This window comes from Apodemus sylvaticus, chromosome 5 (assembly GCF_947179515.1).
Source record: "Apodemus sylvaticus chromosome 5, mApoSyl1.1, whole genome shotgun sequence".
NCBI classification, from domain to species: Eukaryota; Metazoa; Chordata; class Mammalia; order Rodentia; family Muridae; genus Apodemus; species Apodemus sylvaticus.
This window is the reverse complement of record NC_067476.1, coordinates 10,271,540-10,294,699: the sequence shown is the minus strand read 5'-3', so window position 1 is coordinate 10,294,699 and position 23,160 is coordinate 10,271,540. Positions and strand designations below refer to the sequence as shown.

The window sequence follows — 23,160 nt, the reverse complement described above, 5'->3', positions numbered from 1 at the left end:
CCATGGAAGGGAAGGGACAAACGGCTGCTGTGAGCTCAGAAGGTGACTGCACCAGTGACCATCACATCCCAGCACAGGGGCCCCTGCTTCCTTCTGTCAGGTGGACTGCAAAAAGCAAGTTCCAGGTCCCACCTGTCTGCAGCTCAGGTGTGTTCAGAAGGGACCCTCAGACCATGCCTGCCCCAGCTAACCATCACCACCCCTGCACCCTGGATGCATCTGTTCCTGCCAAGCTCCTCCCTTTACAGTGCTCCTAAGGCCTCTTTGCCTGTGGTGGGATTCTAAGCCTTGACTACCGGAGCATCCGGTACCTCAGTGCCCAGTGTGGAAAGCAGGACATCCCTTCCTCAATATCACCCTGCCCCAGGACCCCCAGACCACACCCACCCACCTCTGATCTCCCCCCTGGACATGGGACATCCCTCACTCCTACTGCTCATTTCCAGGACACCTGCAGAGAGCAAGGGAAAAGACAGCTTGTCTGGAGCCTGGAAGCCCCTCGAAACGTTTGACAACCCTTTTATGAAAAGAAGCAGCCTTGTCTATAAAATGTGGGCGTGATACTAGTCACAGCCTCTAGAGGGCGCTTCTGCAAGAGTTAAATGAGCTAATGCAGAGAACCCAGTGTACAGCAAGGATCTGGGGTCAGCTGTGATTATCAGAACGACCATTCATTCATCCGCTAAATGTTAAAGCGAGGACTTACAGAGAGGAACCAGCCCACCAGGCTTTCTGGGAAGCACAGAGAGGAGGAGCTGTGTGCTAAGAGCGCAAGCACTCGGAAGTGATCCAAGCACCCGGAAGTGATTTCTTGTCTCTCTAACTTCCCTGCCTCTCCCGTCGGAATTTAACTCTGCACCTATGCACCTGCCGATCCTGTCCTTCCCTCTCCTCACCTAAGGATCCTGAGATCCTTTAAGGGCAGATGTGCCCTTCCTCCCCCAGGAATCCCTACTGTCCACCCGTGACAGCTCAAACCTACCCTTTGTGGGTCTCTTAGCCCATCTTTGGTTGGGGTCTTTAACCTTTCTACATGGATGGCAGGCTCCTCGGACCAAGAGTCACAAGCATCAGAGGTCACGGTGGAAGCCAGCATCACAGCTGTTCACGTTTGCACAACAGGTTCAGGCCGAAGGACACCACCTTCTACCCTGACACCACGGAGATACCAGTTGCCTCGTGTTCGTGGAGTTGATGCACAGACTCTGGTGGTCTGCGATGGCCCTGTGCTGACTCCCTTACAAGATGGCCCGCTCCAGCTCCCATAGTCACACCACCCAGGTCCCAGCTCTGCCTTCCAACATGCCAGTGGGCAAAGCTTCTCGGAACATGCGCTTGTGAGTGGGATCTATAGAACCCTCAGTGAGTCCTTTACAACACTGGGGATTCCAGTGGCTAACCCAGGATAAGCCCTCTGTGGGTTTGAATAGGAACACCCAACCCCCAAAGATCCATATATTTGAATGCTTGGTTATCAGGGAGTGGCAATACTTGACAGGGATTAGGATGTCCACCCTTGTTGGAGGAAGTGTGTCACTGCGGAACAGGCTTTGGGATTTCAGATGCAGCCCCTCTCCGGCACCGTGCCTGCCTGTATGCCACCATGCAGATGATAAACTAAGCCTCTGAAATTGTAAGGCAGCCCCAGTAAAATGTGTTCCTTTATAGGAGCTGTGTGGTCATAGTGTTGTTCCCCAGCAATAGGACACCAAGACCCCCTCTATCCCAGGATTGTTCTGGAAGTGACCACCACACCCAGTCTTTCTGATTCTCCAGGGAGGGGGCGGGGTGGGAGGAAGGGGGTGAGGAGAGGGGGGAGGGGGGAGGTAGTTTCAGGTCTCACGGCATGGTTTGACCCCTGAGATCTGCACAAGTGAGTGGCTCGCCTAGGGCTGACCTGGGAAAAGGACACAATTTCTGAGACAAGAGATGAAACAGACTGTGAGCCCTGGTCGCTGACCAGGGGGCCCCTGGCAAAGTCCTTCCTGGCCACATCCGTGTGGACTCCAAATTGATATCCTGGGCAGTCCAGGACCACCAGATCCCAAGTCTCTCCGCAAAACAAAGATGTCCTCCACAGGATCCTTTCTCCTGGAAACATCCATCCTCTAGGCCTTAAAGGAGGCAAAGGGTACCCCGAGGTAGGAGGAGGAGAGAGGAGGGAGACAGGAAGGCAGGAGACGGAACAATGACCTGAAATAGTGTGCCATGCTGGTGTAGTGCTGCTGGTTGGTTGGTTGTTTGCTTTTATTTAGTGGTTTTAGTAAAGGAGAATTTGGATGCAAATATTTGGAAGAGACATCATGTCGATTTAAAACTCGACCTGAAGGCACGCACAATCTATTACAGACGATCTAAATTGGGATGGTGACAGAGGTAATCAAGGCACGTGTGCATTTCTCTTCCTAGACAAATTCAGTCTTGGGCTGGTGTGGCGACGGGGTTGGTGACACGATCCCAGAAAGATCCAAGAAACGCTTTTTTGTTTGTTTGTTTGGTTTGGGTTTTGGTTTTTTGTTTTTGTTTTTGTTTTTAGTCTGGCCCAGCTGTCACGAAGAAGCTGAGGCTAGTTTCTTTGCTCTCCACTCTATTGGTTAGAACTGAACCACATGGCTGCCCTTGCCCAAGGGAGGCTGGGAAATGTAGTTCTTTGCTCCACACCCTGCCCTGATGAAAGGAAGTGCAGGGGACCACAACTTTCCAAGAACTCACTTTCCCAAGCTCAGGGGATTTTAATGCCCTTTCCATGCCCACCACCATGGCCAGAAGATAGCCAAGAGGACAAGGTGGGTGGATGTCAGGCACCGTGGAAGAGGACAGGCAGACTGCTGAGGACGGCGGGGAGGCAGGAGCACAGCAGGGATTCCCCTACACCCATCCCCAACTCCGCCTCCTCTCTGGCTCCCGTCCATGCCAAGTGTGGTCCTGAGTATTTTGTTTTGGTGAGACTGTGAGGTGTCCCCTGCAGGCTAGTACATTAAACATTGGTATTGGTCCCAGCCTGGTGGTCCTGTTTGGGATTTTGTGGAACTTTTGACACGTGGGCAGTGTAGCTGGCAGACGTGGGCCACTAACCGCGGACCTTGGAGATTATTATCCCGTTCTGGATTGGCTCTAGTTCTGTTCCCTGGTTTGAGTAAGTCTGAGGAGGCCCTGCCTACGCTCCCACCACCATGCCCTCCCAGCTGTGGTAAACTAAAATCTCACCATGAGCGTAAACAAACCTTTCTCCACTACGCTGTATCTGTCAGGTAGACTGGGGTGGGGGAGGGGCAAGGTGGACGATTCGCACCGGGAAGGATCCAGCTGGGCCACCATAAAGAGTTCACTCCCATGGGAAGAGAGAGAAATTATAGGTGAAGCCAGCACAGTAAGCCACCCAGGGCAGGCTGAGCCAGAGTGGCCTGCCCAGGGCAAAGTGAGGCAGGATGGATGCGCTACCCAAAGCTCTCAGCCCTCAGAGACCCTAAACTGTCCCTCCACAGCTGCAGGCAGGCAGCCTACACAGCAGGCTTACCCAAGGGCCTGGCTTCCCTCGCACCGGCTCTTTGAGACAGACCCTCATTTTTGCAGAGAAACTACCATGCATACATTCTGTGTGTGTGTGTGTGTGTGTGTGCTATGTGGTGTGTTCATATGAGTGTGCAGTGTACACACCCATGGCCACACAGAGGCCAGGGAGGACATTTATGACACTCTGCCTTTTTTGCTGGGAGACAAGATCTCCCATGGAACCAGAGGCTCGTGCGGAAGCTCCCAGAATTCATCTGTCTGTCCCCCTGCCAGGGTCATAGGCCTGTACAGCTATGCCCATTACACAGTGCTGGGGATTCGAACCCAGGTCCTCATGCTTAGAGAGAAGGAACTCTACTACCGATGTCTCTCCCCAGCCCTACCGATTTTCGATGCTTTCATGGGTGCAATACTCTAGATATGAAAGTGACCCCTAACTTCAACCCAGGGACAGTTCCTGAGGACTGAGACCCTCCTTGGTGACCAGCTCTCTTGAGCAGAGACCATCAGCATCTTATCATACCTCTAATAAATCCTGCCCCACAGTTTGCTCATTAGCACAAGACAGAAGTAGTATGATTGTAGACAGCCCGCCACAACCCCAGCCGCCACCACCACCAAGGGTCTCTGAGAAACACAGGACTGGGCCAAATCCCAAGAAAACCACATTCCTAGTAAGATGCCGGGCTATGCTGACATGGCTGGGGTCAGCACTCAGGAGCCCTGGCCAGGTGATATCCCATAGGGTGTCTTGTTGGGCTGTCAGGAAGAGTGCAGCTTTCTCTGGCCTGGAAAGCAGGAATTCACTTTTGCATCCCCTGGAGGGGAGGTGGGTGGAGAGAAGCCCTGTGGGGAAGGAGATGCCCTGCTTAGGCTGCAGAGGGCCTGACATCTGACCTTGAGAGCAAAAGGCCTCAGCTGGATGTATGCATTCACTTATACAGCAGTGTGGCCCCTAGGGAACCCCAACAGATGGGGCATGGAGCCGGGGTGAACCTGTGGCCTACTCCCCTGCTGTTCCCTTGTCATCAGGGCAGCACCCCCCTTTTATATGTGAGTACATTATTGCTGTCTTCAGACACACCAGGAGAGGGCATCAGACCCCATTTGCAGATGATTGTGAGCCACCATGTGGTTGCTAGGACTTGACTCAGGAACGCTGGAAGATCGATCCGTGCTCTTAACCACTGAGCTATCTCTCCAGCCCCATGCCCATGGCACTCTTAGCCACAGTGGATTGAGTTGATGCCTCGCATGGGTTTTCTCTCCAGTACCCTGAGCAGACCACACCCAAAGCGAGAGCAAGACTGTCCTGGGAGAGAGAAATCTAAAGCAGACGGAAACACAGAAACAGACAAAGCACCAGGCCCACACAGGGAGGCAGGGAGGTCCAGGAGGCGTGTTTAATTGGCCAGACACAGACGACATACATCAGGAGCAGGGAGGAGACTGGGACATGCGACAAAGCCGATCGCCCTTGGCCTGCACCACCAGGCGAGGGCCTCCCTATGTCCCCCCGAGACATAGACAGGACTGCACCCCCAAAAAGAGACTCCGAGGGTGCTGGGAATGCAAGCAGGGAAGGACGCCAACAACCACAGCCAGAGCATCACCTTTTCTGGATTTGGTCTTTAAGTTACCTAAAAATCCGTCCAGAGCTGCAGGACTCTTTAGGGGCACCAACTCAAATAGCGCTGGCCTGTCACCCCTGCAAGGTGGCTGACCTCCTTCTGAGGCATGGAGAAACAGATCCAATGAGTAATGTGACTCCTCCAAAGTCCTGAAGGAATCTGGAGACTTGGTCCAGGAATGCAGAGGTGAGGGGGTGCTGGGTGAGGCCCCCACTCTAGGAAGCAGACAAAACCTGAACCTAATGCCAAGACAGAAGATGGGACCAACTGTTTATTCAACAAAAGCCTTTTATTCATTCAAAAATTAGCCATTGGATTTATTCTGCAGATATTTTTTTTAAAAAAAATTAAAGTTGGGAGGGCAAAGCTTCCCACTGTGCCCTTATGCCAACTACCTTGCCAGTCCCAGATGACCTAGCAGAGGGGTGGGTGGGAGACATGCGGCCAGATATGTGAGGCTGGGAGCCCAGAACCTCTGGAATCACAGCCCCCACCTCGGCCTTCCCACCTCTAGTCTCACCACTGGCTGAACCACTGCATCCCCAGGCGCCACTGCGGCTCATCACCACCAGGGGGCGTCCCCGTGCATTCTTGGATCATGTAAATACATGTAAATGCATGTAAATGCAGAAACACGTTGGGAAGAATCTTGGAGGCTTTCTGCTTGGCCAACAGTGGGGGCTTTCTCAGGAGAGATGCCAGGGATCCCCGGGCACTGCACACCCCACTATCTTGTAGAAGAGACAATGTCCCCCAAAGTGCAAATGAATCACCCCTTCCTAAGAAATCAACTGTAGACCATTAAAGAGAGAAAGAGAAAGAGAGAGAGAGAGAGAGAGAGAGAGAGAGAGAGATACAATGCTGTATACAGTTGCCTTGTTATTTTAAACTTGGCTAGATACTGAAAAGTCGTGATATGCTCCTAAGTCACCATCGACACAAAGTGGGCAGCAGATGCTTGGAAAAGGGGGTCACAGCATTCCTGGCCCTAAAAAGGAGGGTCTGCCGAGGGACCAGGGGCCTGTCCTCATCGGCTGGACCACACCCCTAAAGAAAGCAGCATCAGATGGGGTGGGGCCTCTGTGGAAATGAACTTGGAGAGGCCCCCGGGCTGCACAGAAGAGGCCTGGCCTCAGATTCTGGGCGTGCTGTGTGCCTCCGCTAACTGCTGGTGAGAGAGAGACAGACATCAGTCAGCACGCGCCCTTGAACAAAAATAGTGTCCGACACCCTGCCAGGAAAAGGCAGCCCAGGCTGTCTCAAAGTCCGAGGCTTGGGCCCAAGGACATAAACCATGAAGACCAAAAGCCACGCTGGAGGCTACAAACCAAAAAGCCGAGATGCTGAGGGGGAGCCTGGACCCACAGACAGCAGTGAACCCCTAAGCTGAGGATCCCCTATGCTGAACCCTTGACAGTCCTCAGCTAGGAACCCACTGGGTCTTGATGCCACCAAACATGTCCACTGACAGAAACCAGAGAGAGGTCCACTCTCGTCCTCTCAACCTACGCCGCCACATCTCCTTCCGGTCCTAGAGGCCCTGTCGGGGACCGAGCAGGAAGATGACCCAAAGAGGTCCCAAAGAAAATTGCCTGTGTAACTGGAGTCCTGTGGGCTAGCAACAGGCAGAGCATGAGCAAAGGGTCTACCCATGACGAGGGTGTGCACGGGCTGACTAAGCAATGCCACCCGCAGGGGTGGACAGGCAGGACACAGCCACCTCTAGATGGGGGACATCAATCCTCCGCTGACAGCTGCTCACCCACGGGTCATTAGCAAGGAAGATTTTTGGCCTCCCAGAAATATGGTGGAGATTACAGGAGAATCGGAGCAGAAGAAAAACCCGGGGGCCACCTTCCCCCTCTCAATGGTGGGCAGAGAGGCTACACAAGCTAGAAGCAAGAACTGTGGGCTCATGTCTGCCTCTGCAGCTGGGAGGCTCACCCAGGAAAGCTCACCAGGGTAAGAATGAGTCCAAAGGAGCTCAGGAGTCTGGAGAATCCTAAAGAGGGGTTAAAGGGCGTGCCGTCAGACACAGTCGGCCCCTGGGCCAGAGCACACACCCCAGAGACTATATGGGGGTTGGACTGTCGGTCATACGGTCCTATGCCCTCTGGGGCCTAGAAAACACAGCCACAGAACAGTGTCACAAACACAGGAACCCTAGCTCCAGGCTGAGAATCACACAACATCAACAAGGCCAACCACCAGGCCTCCCAGCTCTGCTGACCGAGAAGGGAAAGACTACAAAGTCCCAGAGAAGGCCAGCCTTGGGCACCTGGCTTCTAGTCCATGGTTGCCCGCTGCTCCTGGTGACAAGAATGGAGCCTTCTCTCCAGACTCAGCCCTGAGGAGCAGGGTGGCCTCCCCAGCGTCACGGCCTGGTCCCGCCCTCCTGGCCCTTCTTTCTCAGACTCCTAGTAGGGAAGAGCTGCAAAAGGCAGACAGGCAGGAGAGCAGAGGAACTCACGCACTGTACCCAGCCCCTGAGCATCAAAGAAGCGGAGGCCAGAAGTTTGCAGAGAAGCCTTCTTTACACTCTCTACACTGGGTGCCCAACCCCCCCTCCCAATTCCCACTCCCAGAACAGGGCTCTCCGCTTTTCTCTCTGCTGTGAACATCAAATTTAAAGTTGCAAAATTAAAAAAACAAACAAACAAACAAAAAAAAAAAAACCCCTCAAGTTTGCTCTTGAAAAAAGTGTTATGGATTCCAAGGAGAGCAGAGGAGAGGGGTGGGGACTCCAGGGCAGAAGCTGGGGGAACAGTACATTAGCCATTTAGGAATGCCCACCTTCTCCTCTCCAAAAATGGAGCACGGTATCTGAAAGAAAAAAAAAAAGAGGAAAAGATTTTTGGCTTCTGCAGGCCACCATCCTCCCAAGTGAGGCGGGCAGGCGGGTGAGGCTGTGCACGTGTAAACGAGGCCCAGCATCCTGGGAGTTCCAGACACACAAGGTAGCAGCAATAGTTAACAACCAATAAATAAAAGGTATCAATTATACATGAGTGTAAAAAAAAAACCCTCAGTTTCTCCACCAAATGCACAATACTGTTATCCCGTGAACCACTGCCACTAATACCCTTGCCAGCCAGTGGCCTCGCTGCCCCTGGCCACCACTGCAGGGGACCAGGCAGGGACTGAGTTCTCTGAGAGACAGAGGCCTTCTCCCAATGGTCAGTATCTTTTAGAACAGAAGGTAGTTTGTTTTCTTTTACAATGTCCGTTTGAAATAAAAAAAGAAAGCACACAGGCCGGACAGCAGGAAGAACGGGGCGGCTGCTCGAGGGAGACAGCCAGGCGCTCAGTGTTGCAGAGGGCTGGAGCCTTTCCGTTTCGGTTAGTCGTTGTTTTGGACAAGCGGAAGTTGTTGACGATTGGAACCGGTGGCTTTAGGCGGCAGGTGGATGCAGGGCAGGGGGAAGGAAAACCCAGGCCTGGAGGCTCAAGGGCGGCCGGCTTTGTGGAGATGAGGACGGCAGGGTGGGCACAGGGGCGGTGTCAGGCTGCGGTCGCCTCATGGCACAGGAAGAGGCTCGTGGTTCCCACGCATCTGCACGACAGAGGGAGACAGGGTGTGTTAACAGCTGTGGTGAGCGAGGGTCCCTTAGGGTCCTTCTTCTGGACTTCAGGCCACAGGCTCACTTGGGTTTGGCAAAGGGAATGCGATGGTCACGAGAGACTTAGCTGCTCTGCCATATCCCACTTAGTGGAAGATCTCTGAATGTGCCACAACCAAAATTAACTCAAAATCAACGATGGCGCGAGTCGGAGGTGCTCTGGTGGCTCTCGTCCATGTGGCATCTCCTAACTTGACCGCCGTCTCCATTCAGAGCTCACGACCTGTACCCTTCCCAAGACGTCACGCCACACGTCAACACTGCCTGAAACGGCTTCAGGTTTGAGACACGTGTGTCATGAATTATAGTGTTTTTTGTTTCTGTTTACTGCATCTATAAATGTTTCTGTTCTTACAGACACATCATGGTTTAATTACAGAAAAATATAAAAAACGGTAAAATTATATGCATAACAAAAACTGCTTTTTAAAATAAAATTCTTCATGATTTATCAGCTGTAAATGTTTGATTTAATGTTTATTTCGTATACTGACATACCAAGAGTTATGCCAAAGTTTCTCAGTGAAAAGATGGATCATGCCGGGCGGTGGTGGCCACACCTTTAACCCCAGCCCTGGGGAGGCAGAGGCAGGTGGATTTCTGAGTTCGAGGCCAGCCTGGTCTACAGAGTGAGTTCCAGAACAGCCAGGGCTACACAGAGAAAACCTGTCTCAAAAAACAAAAACAAACAAACAAAAGAAAAAGAAAAAGAAAAAGAAAAAGGAAAAGGAAAAGGAAAGGGAAAAGGAAAAGGAAAAGGAAAAGGAAAAGAAAAAGAAAAAGAAAAAGAAAAAGAAAAAGAAAAAGATGGGTCACAAGCAAAGAAAGTGTGAGACACTAGAGGGTGCTAGAGGGCACCACAGGGCGCTAGAGGGCACCACAGGGCGCTAGAGGGCAAGTCGCATTCTGTGCTGGAAATCCTGAAAATGATTCACCACAGATTCTTCATATCTATCCCTGAGATATAAAGAAGATGTTCACCGTGGCACACTCCTTAACAGTGAAGGACCAGTCTGAGCGTCCAATATCAGGGAACTGGTCAGATAAAATATTTACAGCCATGAAAACCACTGACAGGACAAGCCACTAAGGACTGGTGCAGCAGCAGGATGTAGATGCGGCCCCTCTTCAGTCCATGAGGACGGCCATTATACATTCGAAGGAAGCATGAGTGTCAGCAAGAGCGTGGGGAAATCAGAGTCCCTGCACCTTGACAGTGTGGACGTAAAATGGCGGGAAGCAGAGTCTGAGGCCTATCTGCCTGTGTCAGTGACGTGCCCACCAATGTGTGTTAAAATGGCTTTGATTCATGGCTCCGAATATTTTATAAGGCTACTTATGAAACTTGACCACATTGGCTCTTTGTCAGAATCTGGGGTAGCCTAACCCCGTGTTCTTGGGCTGCGCTGTCTCACATTTTGGGTTCCAGAATAGACTGTTTCTTTTCCCCTTTAAGCTGAGAGCTGTGTGTTCTGTGACACATACACAGGGCCAGGGACATGAGTTGGTGGAAGAGTACAATAAGACTCTTGTCTCAAACAAACAAACAAACAAACAAACATTCTAGAATTAAGTTATGACCCATGCTATGACAGGATAGACCTGGGAAGTACACTAAAAAAAATCTAGTCTCAAAAAGGACACTTCCAAATAGGTAAGTCCAGAGACAGAGCAGAATGGCTGGGAGGGAACCTGACTTCAGAGACGCCACTCTGTTAGAACCAGGAGGAGGTGGCAGGCGTGGAACACTGCGAATATACTAAATACCAGTGAAGTGTTCAGTGTGCGCGCGCGCGCGTGTGTGTGTGTGTGTGTGTGTGTGTGGTGTGCGTGCATGTGTGTGTACATGTTTGTATGTGCATGTGGGTGTGTGTATTCATGTGTGTGTACATGTGTGTGTACATGCATTGTGCATGCATGTGTGTGTGTGTGTGTGTGTGTACACCACTGCACATGCGCGCTCTGAGGATTAAAACCAGAGCCTCTCACAACCCAGGCAAGTACTCCCATACTACAACATCACCGCCTCTGTATTTGTTATGTTAAGACCAAATCCGTTATTCAATTGTCCAGGCAGGTCTTGAATTCGAGACTCCTGCCTCAGCCTCTGAACAGTTGGGATGACGGTGATGATGGGGATGATGGGATGACAGGGACACAGTGAGACAACAGGCCTACACCACTGGGCCAGGCGGAACGGCCCACTTTAAAATGGTTCTTTCTGTGCTAAGCTCCCCTCCCAGAGTCTCTCATAAAAAGCACAGAGCCCTCCCTGGAACCAACCAGCCTCTCGGCCATGCTAATATGGAATATGGGGTGTCCTGGAGGCTCCTGAGTGGACAGTTGCAGAATCCTGCTCCAGCGCAGCAGGCCTCCTAATCTATGGGGGTCAGACAGTAATTCGCTTTCCCTTAGGCATGGGAACTGGAGAAAGGCGGCATTTAATGATGTCCCTAGAAGGACGAAGCAGGTCCCCACAGAGACTGTGCAGACTGGCTAGTTCCGAGTCAACGAGACACAAGCTAGAGGGGTCCGAGGGCGGGGGCCAGCTTCAACTAAGAAAACACCTTGTAAGACCAGGAGGACTCAAGCCTGAAGACTTTTGTAACTAGTAATTAGTGGTATCAGGGCGGCTCGGACCATCCCTGGGCTGCGGGCCCCGGGTTCTATAAGAAGGCCTGCAGAGCAAGCAGCGTGGGGAACGGGCCAGAGGGCAGCACCGCCTCGGCCTCGGCCTCTGCATCCGCTCCTGCCGCAGGTTTCTGCCCTGTCTGAGTTCCTGTCCTGACTTCCTTCAGTGATCAGGGGAAATGTAAGCCAAGTAAACCCTTTCCTCCCCAGGTTGGCCATGGTGTTTCATCCCAGGAACAGTAACCCTGATTAAGACAGAGGGGGAACAGGCAGGACACAGTGGTCAGGGATAAGTAAGGGGGAGAAGTGGGTGGGGCTGGGCTGCCTCGGTCTCGGTTCCCTTCCTGTCAGCCTCTGTGATCTGCAAACCTTTCTGATGTGCAGTTACTCTTGCGACACCTCAAACACTATCCATCGTTTACTGACAAGCTTCTTGTTGTTTTGAAATATGATCTTATACTATTGCCCAGGCTGGACTGAAGCTCCCAAATAGCCCAGGCTGGCCTGAAACTCCCAAGTAGCCCAGGCTAACCTTAAATTGGAATGAGGCTAATCCTCATCCCTCAGCCTCTTGAATGCTGAGACTGCAGGCGTGAGACTACACACCCACCAGGCAGGTCTGACTGAAATGTAACTCCTGAAAGATGTTGGGCACAGCATTACATCTGGCGCTAGAAACCTGTAAATCTAGAGCCCACCAATACCTTTAAATCCATTTCATAATGATGGGGTTTTAGAAAGTCATCGGTTACCTTTGAAGGATGTCAGGAAAACTGTTAATTCGGGGCTTGAGGGGTGGCTCATTGGAAGTTTCTGTCAAGCATGGGGTCCATCTGGGATTGATCCCCAACACCCATGTGACACAGCTGAGCTTGGCAGCCTGTGGGCACTGAAGAGCTGGAAACAGTAGAGGCCTGGGGCTCGCTGGCCGCCATCCTAGCCTAACTGATGAGCTCCAGGCTCAGTGAGGAATGTGGACCTTGGAGGGAGAGATGTGATGCCAGCCCACGGCCACACACACACACACAACTCATTTTGGAAAGTGATAAAGAGAAAGAAAGTGTAGCTGTTAAAATCTGGTTATCAAGGTCAGAAAAATCAGTCAGACTCAAGTTCCCAGCGGGGTAGGGCTCGACCTCTGGCCTCGGAGCAGGGGAGGGCGGCAGGGCGCACAGTAGGTCGTCCTCTGACTTCCCTGCTCAACACATGAGCAAACGCACAGTAACCAAATGAGCCAGAACGGGAGGCAGAGGCAGGCAGATCTCTGAGTTCAAGGCCAGTCTCGTCTACAAGAATTCCAGAACAGCCAGGGATATGCAAAGAAACCCTGTTTTAAAAAAAAAAAAAAACAAAAAAAAATTAGCCGGGCAGTGGTGGCGCACGCCTGTAATCCCAGCAGATTGTAATCCTCTGGGAGGCAGAGGCAGGCGAATTTCTGAGTTCGAGGCCAGCCTGGTCTATAGAGTGAGTTCCAGGACAGCCAGGGCTACACAGAGAAACCCTGTTTCAAAAAAAAAGAAAGAAAGAAAGAAAGAAAGAAAGAAAGAAAGAAAGAAAGAAAGAAAGAAAGAAAGAAAGAAAGAAAGAAAGAAAGAAAGAAAGAAAGAAAGAAAGAATAATAAATCTGGCCACTGTGACTATGTCTGGGTCAGACAGACAAGTTTAGGAAGTAAACTTTTAATTTATCACATTTGTTTTTAATGAAATTTTCTTTGTAAGCATCAATTCTAATGTCTTGTTGATATTCTGTGTGGAGTGTTTCTGTGTACAGTAATATTGATAGAGGGGCTGGAGAGATGGCTCAGTGGCTCAGAGTGCTGGTTGACCTTCCCTGTGGGTGGATTGTCACCCCGGCTCTGCCTCAGGACCCCTCCAACTCACCGCTCTGGGCCTGAACTATACCAGCCCGTCGTAGAGGGACAGCGCCTGCACAATGGAGGGGTCGGCCTTGGAGCCTTCCTGGAACTCCTGAAGAGTCAGCTTCCCATCAGCGTTCTGCGAACAAGAGAGGTAGGTGGCTGAAGGTGGCCATCCCCCTTCTGGGACAGCCTGCCCACGGATGGTCCCAACAGAACTTCCTGGGTCGAACTGGGTCTTCAGAGGAGGCAGCAGACAGCATCAGGCCCCTGACACATGTCTCCAGCCCTCCACCTGGGGACCAGGGAGAGACACCGTGACAGGTCTGGGGAATGAATACCACACCTGCCAACTTAGAGACACCTGTGATTCTGGGCCAAAGTAACCGAACCTGCTCATCTCCCGCTCTGTAGCTGGGCTCAGTACCACAGGCCCAGCTCTCAGCTACGATGGAGGCTGAAGACAGAGGCTCGTGACTTCAAGCCTTGGGCTAGACGGTGAGTTCAAAGCCAAACCCTTGGGTGGGCTGGGGGCTGTATCTCAGCAGCAGAAGTTTGTCATATAAGTGTGAGGACCAGAGTTTGATTCCCAGCAACCATGATGAAATACCAGGAGTGGTGGAATAGAGCTGTGCCCTCAGGGAAGATGGAGACAGGATGGACCTGTGGCTCACTGCCTGGTCAGCCCAGCCAAATCAGTGAGTCCCCGGGTCCCAGTGAGAGACTCCGGTGGGTGAACTTCTGGGAAAGTGTACCAAAGGTACTCCTGGCCTCCTCATACATGTGTGTGACTGTAGGAGCATGCACACATGCACACAAGCACACAGATCACATACAGTGACTTAATGCTCCATGCGTCGCCCGGGGGTCTCTTTTGAAAGCCAGGTCACATCAAGTCCCAGGAATCCCAAGAGAGAGCCTAATTAGAACTTGGTCCTCAGGCACCATTCATCTGCTTCCCGCACCAGGGAAGGCAACACAGGCAGCGTATCACCCACCCTGGCAAGGCCAGTCTTGTGACGGCTAAGAGCCTATATGTGTGATGCCCCGAGTCTTCGGGGTCACCCTACAAAGGAGGAAGGAGCTGCACTTATCCCCTGCGGTCTGACAAGGGAACTGTCTTAGGATCACAGCTGAGGGACCCCACAACCGCACCCCTGTAAATCCAAGGCCTATGGCGTTTCCTAAGGCAGAAGATGTATTGCTACCTCAGGGCAGGGGCTGCCTAACAGGCTCATGGCCTTAGCAAAATCAGTTTGGGTCCCTCTGAGAGGGCAGCTGCTGCGTTCTGCATTCTCTGAAAGTTTTCTGAGGACAGCAGGAGCCCGGTGCCGCCCTCCCCTCCCAAGTGTTCATCTCCTTTCCTAATTACAAGCTCAGAGCTCTCAGGGTAGGCCTGGTACCAGGCAACAGTTGGTAGAAGCCTGGTGATTTGTATTCTCACGGACACTGGAGAGGCTGTTTTCACCCCGCAGCTTCAAATTTCCATGTAAATCAAAGTTATTTTAGTTTGGAAAAAGAAAATGTTTCTGGTTAGGGGTACAGCTCAAGTGGGGCCCAGGCTTTGTAAGCACACAAGGCCCTGGCCTGACCCTCGGCAACACCAGAAAAGCAGAGGAAGGAACCACAGAACTCTGCAGAACAGAGAAAGGGGGTCTGGGGTGGTGGCCCGTATGGAAGTGTTAACTGTGCATGACGAGTTGATGAGTTTGACCCCAGCAGCCACACAAACGCCAGGTATGGTGACATGTGCCAATGACACCAGCCAAGGCTGAGACTCTTTAGCCAGCCGATCTAGCTGAATCAGTAAGCCCCGGGTTCAGTGAGAGATTCTGTCTCAGAAAGAAGCAATAGAAGACCCTGGATGTCATCCTCTGGCCAACAGACAGACAGACAGACAGACAGACAGACAAACAGACAGACACGGGAACCCGGGACCTCGTCACACACAGCTGCTGCCTGGATCAAAGCGTCAACTTAGGCAGGTGGGCACACCTACAGAGTTTGTGCAGTGCTGGGGATGAAACCAGGGCCTTGCACATAGTAGGTTTCTACAACTGAGTCACACCCCAAACCTACAAAACAGATTCCCTTTAAACCATGCCTCAGAATCCATCCCCACCATGTCCTGCCCAAAATAATAACCTGCTTCCTGACCACCGTAAGGATCAGTTTTTACACACTTAAGGCCATTATTGTGAAGTCAGGGTTCTGTAGAGTGTCAAAACGGTCTAGGATTTAAAAAAAAAAAAAATGGAGGCCATGGCCCTGGCTAATTACAAGGAACTTCCTGGAAGCTTCCTGGGGAACTCACCAAAACCCCTGCATGGCTACTGGCTGTGAGTTGACTGGCCCGAGCCAATCCCAAGGACCAGTGGCAAAGCCTGGCCAGGTCCGGGGTCCCTGTGTGCCTCCTCACCTTGTCCATCATGGCGAAGATCCGGTCCACCCTCTTCTCTGGTGTGTTCTCTTCTTCAGGGAGCTCCACGGTGTTCCCCTGCCGCGGTTGCAAACACAGGACTGAGCCACACGGCAGCCTTGGGCTCATGGAAAAGCTAAGCCCTTGTCTAGTCACCAGGGCACTGGGCCAGCACTCTGACCGTTGAACTCATAACTAAACCCTTGCCTCAATACCCTGGGCAGGTGGCAGTGAGGATCCCTTCTCCCGCCCATTCTCCAGCCCCACAGCTTTTCAAAGGGACAGCTTAGGCATCTGGCTCTACTACCCACCTAGTCCCTGCCTGACCAGCAGGAGGGATGCCCATGGCTGCTCAGCCAGCAGTGTTTGGTTGGCCTGGATTGTCCTGAGACAGGGGAGTGACTCTGGGTTTCTCCTGGACCCTGTACGTCATAGGGGGCCTTCCCGTCACCCCTTCCCTCTTGGGACTCACCCTTGCATGGTCCCCCTGCCACCCTCCCGGGACTCACCACCATCTGGTAAATGGCGTCCACTATGTCGAGCATCTCATTTCTGGTGATGTAGCCATCATTATCCAAGTCGTAGAGCTTGAAGGCCCCTGTGATCAAGCAGCCATGTGGGGGTCACCCCGGCCCAGGGCGACAGCCGCTTCCCCCCCTCACCCCCCGTGTCTCAATACAAAACCTGAGATCAGATCTTCCCACCAAACATCAGGCCGTACAAACTGACAGGAGGGTACATCCATACACCAGGGTAGCCAGAGTCAAAGATATGCATGGTGGCGCACGCCTTTAATCCCAGCACTCGGGAGGCAGAGGCAGGCATATCTCTGAGTTTGAAGCCAGCCTGATCTACAGAGTGAGTTCTAGGACAGCCAGGGCCACACAGAGAAACCCTGTCTTGAAAATCAAAAACAAAAGATAAAATACACACAAATTCAGGAATCTTATGCAGAGGCTCACGGCTCTAATCTGTGCATGCAGGAGGTAGAGACAGGAAAATGGTGGATTCAAGAACACCCTGGGCCACATAGAACATTCTAGACCAACTTGAGGGGAACAAAAGAGTTGAGGCTGTAGCTCAGTGGCAGAGTACTTGCCTAACATGGGCAAGGTCTTGAGTTCTGTCTCCAGCACGGCAAAAATAACAACAATAACAATTTTTTAAAATATGCAAGTATTGGTCCACAGGAACTGAGCTTGAGGCTGGAGTGGTCCGTGGGACAGCAGTCCCAGAGGCTGGGAGCCTGGAGGAGACAGCTAGGTCACTGAACTGGGTCATGAGTCCACCATGGCAGCAGAGCTCTCCTCAGTCCCAGACACGTGGCTCGGCCTCCCCTGCCTCTCGTCTTCAGGCCTCACAGTGGGCAAAAGGAGGAACTGAAGCCATGCACGGGTGTGTGTGAGGAAAGTCTGTGTTTCTAACACAGACACTGCTGTGGACGGGAAAGCGCCCACCAAGCAGGGTATTCTGCCCAAATGCCCTTCTTCTAGAAAGTTCCCTGCTATTTCCTGTGTGTCAGCCGAGGACCACCCAGGACACGCATGCCCTCCACTAAGTGGTTCCTCCCAGCCTTCCAGGTGCAGCCTTTCACACACAGTCCTGGCCCGGAGCCCACATCTGCTGCGGCAATCCCTCCCTGGGCTCACCAGATCTCAGCCAGCTCCTCCCCACCTCCTGCTCCCTGCCTCGCCCACAGCACTGGGGAACTGTAGGAACCCTGTCACTGACACATTGACATCCGCTACTACATCAAGGATCCATCCATCTTAGCCCTAGCTAGACCCTCAATTCCCACCCAGTACCAAAGGTGGCACCTTCACCTGATGCTTGTTGATTGGGTATGTAAACGAGACATCAATATGGCCGAAGACCTGGGTCCAGCAGGATCTGGATCCTGTGACCCGCCACCCACAGGATCTGTTGTCTCAGTACTGTCTCTGCCTGAATGTTACTCTTGCTCCCACCCACACCCCAGACCCTGCAGCCTGTCCACTGATGTGGCTGTGACACAAAATCCAAATTCCTCCCTCTGGGATCTTTATCTGTCCCAGAAGGGCAAGGTGTCCTCTTGCTCTGGCCCTGCACAGATGGCCTGGCCTGCGTCCTTGGCCACATTGGGCCCACCTGCCCAGGGCCCACTGCCCAGGCTTCTGGGAAGGCCCTGACCTCCCAGAGCCGGACACCATCTGTGGCCACTGCTGCAGGTGTCTAGCGCCCCCTTCTGGCAAGAGCTGGGGCTACATCCGTCTAGCCTGGAGGGGACGGAGGACTTACACCGCAGTTTCTCATCCAGGGTCCCCCTTGAGGTCACCGACAGTGCCTGGATGAACTCGGAGAACTCAATCCTGCCATCCTGAGGGAGACAAAGGGGACGGCTTTGGTCAGCACAGACCTTGTGAAGGGCAATCGCAGATACAGGACATTGGTGACTAATGGACAAAGGACAGGAGGGAAGGAGGGGAGGACGGGAGGACGGGAGGCAAAGCTGGAAGAGGGATAACAGGCAGCAGAGACTGGGACCCTGATCCCTGCTGTGCTAGTAAGTACTGAAAACTTGTGCTCAGTGCTACTCAGTGAAATCGCAGGGCACAAAACTCTAAGCCTCAGTTTCCTCATCTGTGAAATGGGAGTATTGAAAGAACCCACACCACAGAAAAATGGTGGCCATGACTGTAATTCCAGCACTTGGAAAGCAGAGGCAGTAAGACAGGTTCAAAGCCAGCATCAACACACAGAGAATCCAAGGCCAGCCTCGGTGGCCTGGCTAGTTTTGTTTGTTTGTTTGTTTGTTTATTTGTTTTTGTCTACTTGACACAAACTAGAGTCACCTTTGAAGAAGAAATCTCACTCAACTGAGAAAATGCTCCCACCAGATTGGCCTCTGAGGCATTTTCTTAATAAATGATTGGTGTGGGTGGACCACCCTGGTAGGCGGTCCGGAGTTGTGTAAGAAAGGAGGACTGCTAAGCTACTCCTCCACAGCCTCTGCCTCAGCTCCTGCCCCCAGCCCCCTGCCTTGCCTTACAATAACTGGGACTCAGAAGATGAATCGAACCTTCCTCCCCAGGCTGCTTTTTGTCACGACGTTTACACAGCAATAGAAATCTCACTAAGACACTGGGCTAAATAAGACCTCCTTCTCAAAAGACAAAAGAGAGACGCCAACCCCACAGATGGCTGTCCGTCTATTAGTCCCAACCCCACACCCAGCGTTTGTCACACTGTGAACACCAGTTACAACCGCTGCTGATCTCACTTTTCTTAGAGGATTCTGTATTTTGTTTACATCCATGAGAAAACTCACGGATATGCACGTGTGTGTGCACGCTATGCCTTTATACATGTATGCAGCCCTCTGTGTACTTGCATGTGCAAGCCTGTGTATTTATGCACATGAACCTGGAGCACTGAGTGTGTCAGTCACACAGATGAGCATGTGTGTGGGTGGGTGTGCCACACGTATGCACATGTCGGTCTTGATCTGTGCTGCTGTGGCACACCTCTGTGTGCCATGCCCACGTGCACGCAGGTGCCCGGTCCTGAGGGCGAAGCTGTGCAGGGGGCAGTGAGTGCGGACATGACCCCCAGAGGAGCTCAGACCAGGGCTGACACAGCCACCTGCAAACTCACCTTATTCTCATCAAAGACGTTGAAAACAAATGTGGCGAACTTGGTGGGGTCTCCAAATGGGAAGAACTGCTTGTAGATCTTCTGGAAGCCAGCGGCGTCCAGCTGCCCGCTGGGGCAGTCCTTAATGAAGCCCTTGTACCTGCAGATGGCAGAGCAGGTGTCAGAGACCATCACCCACCAGGAGCCTCTGACAATGGGAAAAGCAGGAATTCCTCTCTGGTCTAAGACACAGGCCCTATGACATTGGTAACTGTGTCCCATGCTCTGATGAACGTGGGACTGAGATGTCACAGACATGGGCTCACGCCTCTGCTGTGTGACCTGGGGCAAATCACCCCAGATCTCTGAGCCTCACATGAACACAAGAAATCAGAGGCAGCGCAGGGATTTGCCTGGACATAGAACTCCTGGTCCCCCTGTCTGACCTTCCTCGCCGAGCAGTTAAAATGACTCCTACAACTGATCCCCCAGAAAGCCTCCTCACTCCTGGCTGCATGGTGCCCCAACACCACCCCTACCCCATCCCTGCTCTAAGAGAGCAGAGCAAACGCCCACCGGACCCACACACGGGGCTCAGAAGACCCTTCGTACACACTCTACTTGGATGTGTCCACCCTTGCTCCAGTACTCAGCAGGAGACCCTCCCAATACCCAGGCCACCGAGAGGCCACCGAGAGGCCACCGAGAGGCCACCGAGAGGCCAAGTCCCAGTCTAACTCACCAGCTGTGCAAACCTAAGCAAAGGCTGTCACCTCTCAGAACGCTCGTGTATGCAAGGCGATGGTCACCATGCCCATCCAGCTTGGGTGACACGACGGGTGTCACCCTGGGGGACCTGATTTCTAAAACTCACCAATATCGAGCAGTGCTACAAAGCCATATTAGAGAGTCCCTGGTGTGACTGTCAGCACAGTGATGTTTATGTGTGGCTTTAAGTCAGTACCTGGGTACAGCTGAGGCCTTCCCTGTCACCAGGTGGGGGGGGGGGGCACGTCCTCTTCTGAGGGCCATGGAGCCAGAACAACTGGCATCAACCTTGAGCAACATCTAGACCAGGGGACTTTGTCACCTTTATTGAACTAGTCTTATGGGCGAGGTACTGAGAAAGCCCATTTCCAAGACAGGGAAACTGAGGTTGCAGGAGAGGAAGTTACTTACAAGGCCATTCAGCCCACCCTGGTGCTGTAATGGGGAGGGAAGGTAAACTGAGGAGGCCGATACTCAGACACCTGGATCACTGACTTTCCTATGGTCCCCTCACTAGCCACCAGAAGGCTCCATTTGTCTACCGTCCTCAAAGTAGAGGACTCTGGGAGTCCGGAACTAGAAGCCTCCTGTGACGCTGTGACTACTCCACCCACAGAGCCAGTCACAGTGCCATGCAGTAGGACGGTGATCCCATTTTACAGATGAAGCCAGCCCAGCTGTCCACAGCCGCTCACAGCCTCAGCTCTCTGCCTGCCTTGCCCTGTGTTGGCCGTTCTCAGCATGACAGCTTGTTTGCCCACATCAACCCAGCGCGGAATTTCTCCAGATCCATGGAGGTCCCTGCATTCTGTTCTGGAAAGTCCCAAAGGGCCTACTTGCCTGTGGACCCTGTGAACAGGCCACACACCAGAATGAAGCGGTCAGGCTGTGAGGGACTGGACACTGGGACTCGGCCTCCTTCCTTGAGGCTATCTCCAGCTTCCTGCCCTGGGCCAGGACGTGCAGAGTTTTAGGTTGGCTCCTGACTGCCAGACCCAAAGCCAGAACTCCAGGATCCATAGGAGATAGCCCTGCCTACCGCCTGACCCCCCACCTCACCTTCCTCCGCCCTTTCAGCTTCTCTACAGCGCTGCCAGATACGTGAAGGCCAGTGACAACTATTTAAAAGCAACAACAACAACAACAACAAACACAACACTGCCAATTACAGTGATGCATGCCTTTAAACCCGGGAGGCGGAGGAGGCAAGCAGATCTCTGAGAGTTTGAGGCTAGCCTACATATAGTGAGTTCCAGGCCAGTCAGGACGACACGGGGAGACCCTGTCTCAAAATGAATAAAGATGAGGCAAAGGCAGCCGATGGCCCTGAAGGGGTCTCTAGCCCGGCCCAGAGAGCCCTGCAGGAGGCCCAGAGCGGCCGGCTCCTGAGGAAGAGGCTCCCCACACAGAACCAGCAGGAGTCACTGCCACTGCCATCAGCTGTACCGAGAATCCAGTTACCCCTACAGCGGCTGTCACTGAACCCCACCCCACCAATAGGAGGCTGGAGAAACTGCCCCCCCCACGAAGGAATGCTGGAAGCCAGGAGTCCCAGCCTGTACAGAAGGCCCCATCATGCAGTTTCCACCACCCCCTGATGTCCAGAGTGCCCCCCCCCGCCCGAGTTCTGTAAGCTCTGTGGCCTTACACACCTTGACCTGTCACCTGGCATCAGCCTGTCTTAGCCCAGCTAGGATAAGAGTCCTGACCCACCCTTAGCCAAAACCCCCATGATGGACAGCCATTATGGTAGCTCGCCAATTCTCTCAGCCCCGCCTACAGATCCCAGGCTGGCCGGATCATGGCAGCCTATACACGGTATCTAACAGATAGCCAGCAGGTGTGTGCCCGGAAAGGTGAAGGAGCCACTGGGTAGGGCCAAGGTCTGGAGCCCCATGGACCAGGGAGCTCTAGGAGACCTAGAGAACCCATGGACAAGGTTAGCAAGCTCTGTGAACGTCTGAGCTCTGAACACAAGCATAGCGAGCCAATGGCGCGTGTGAGCCTCTGGAGCCCAGGGAGGGAGAGATGCGAGCCCAGGGTAACCCAGGCCGTTAGCAGAAGCAGAGGCCCTGCCGTTCAGCCTCCCCACCTCCCAGTCTCCTTTCTGGGAGGAGATCCAGGCTGCGCCACCCCCATGTCAGCGCCCGGGAAAGCGATTATACCCAAACATTATATAACCACTTATTCGCCCTCCTTAAGTGGAGGAGGGGTCCTGCGCTGACTAGAATGGCGAGGGAGAAGACTGGGGTTCTGTGGCCACTGGCTGGCTTCCAGGCCTCTACCTGCAAACTGTCACCTTGAAGGGCAGGGACTGCCACCTTCTGCTTTTGTGCACCACTGGCTGGCTAAAGAGGGGACTCCATCATCGGTGAGCGGCCTGCCTGTAAGGGACAGTAGTCCCTCCTGACCACACAGGACAAATGAGCCCGTCCTGTGTCCTCCTCTGTCCTCCCTCCCTCCGGTGCCTCAGGCCAGGCCTCCTGCCCTCTGTTCTGCTGGGGCAATGCTGCCACCAGAGCACATGGTCACAACCTAGAGGACCAGAGAGCAGACCCCACTGTGCCTCAGTATCCCTGACCCCCCCCCACATGGGGTTCCTTCAGGGGGTGTTCTGGGCATTGGAGCATAGCTACCAGTGTTCCTAGCTTGCTGTATCCCCAAATTCCTCCCCCTGACCCAGAGGGAAGTCCTAGAGATGTCTGCTTGGACCCCAGGAGAGGCTGCACCTGCTGAGGGCTCAAGTCAAAGCTCGGCCCTGAGCTGCTCTTCAGGTGTGATTTTGCCAAATGGTCCAACCAAGCCCAGGAAGCAATGACTGTGATACCCACTTTCTAGACAAGGAAACTGAGGCTAGTGGAAGAGGCTATTTTCTCTTCTTAGCTCTCTCTTCCTCTTTTTCCAAGCTGGCTGCCTCCTCTGGAAGAAGGCCCCCCTCAGCCCACCCATCGCATACAGAGTCCTGCCTCTCTTGTTCCCAGGGTTGGATCCGGTGGCAACTCTCACAGTTGTGCCTCGAGACTGTCCAGTGTAACTGATGTAGTGACAGATGTCTCACGACAGGAGCAAGTCCTGAATCTTCAGGGACTCCTGGTTCTTGGTGAATGTTG

General features: G+C 53.0%; 1 protein-coding gene across 2 annotated transcripts in view; it reads right to left on the bottom strand.

Annotated features, from left to right (window-relative positions):
• Positions 1-5,414: 5,414 nt before the first annotated feature.
• The window catches only part of Ncs1 (neuronal calcium sensor 1), a 51,012-nt gene continuing 33,266 nt past the window's right edge, over positions 5,415-23,160 (bottom strand). For both annotated transcript variants that reach the window (XM_052182125.1, XM_052182126.1), the window contains exons 3-8: positions 19,304-19,442; positions 17,948-18,026; positions 16,180-16,268; positions 15,671-15,748; positions 13,277-13,390; positions 5,415-8,697 (exon numbers count right to left, since the gene is read on the bottom strand). In XM_052182125.1, the coding sequence (XP_052038085.1) occupies positions 13,292-13,390; positions 15,671-15,748; positions 16,180-16,268; positions 17,948-18,026; positions 19,304-19,442 (484 nt within the window). In that variant the 3' untranslated portion in view covers positions 5,415-8,697; positions 13,277-13,291. The remainder of the gene's footprint in view (positions 8,698-13,276; positions 13,391-15,670; positions 15,749-16,179; positions 16,269-17,947; positions 18,027-19,303; positions 19,443-23,160) is intronic.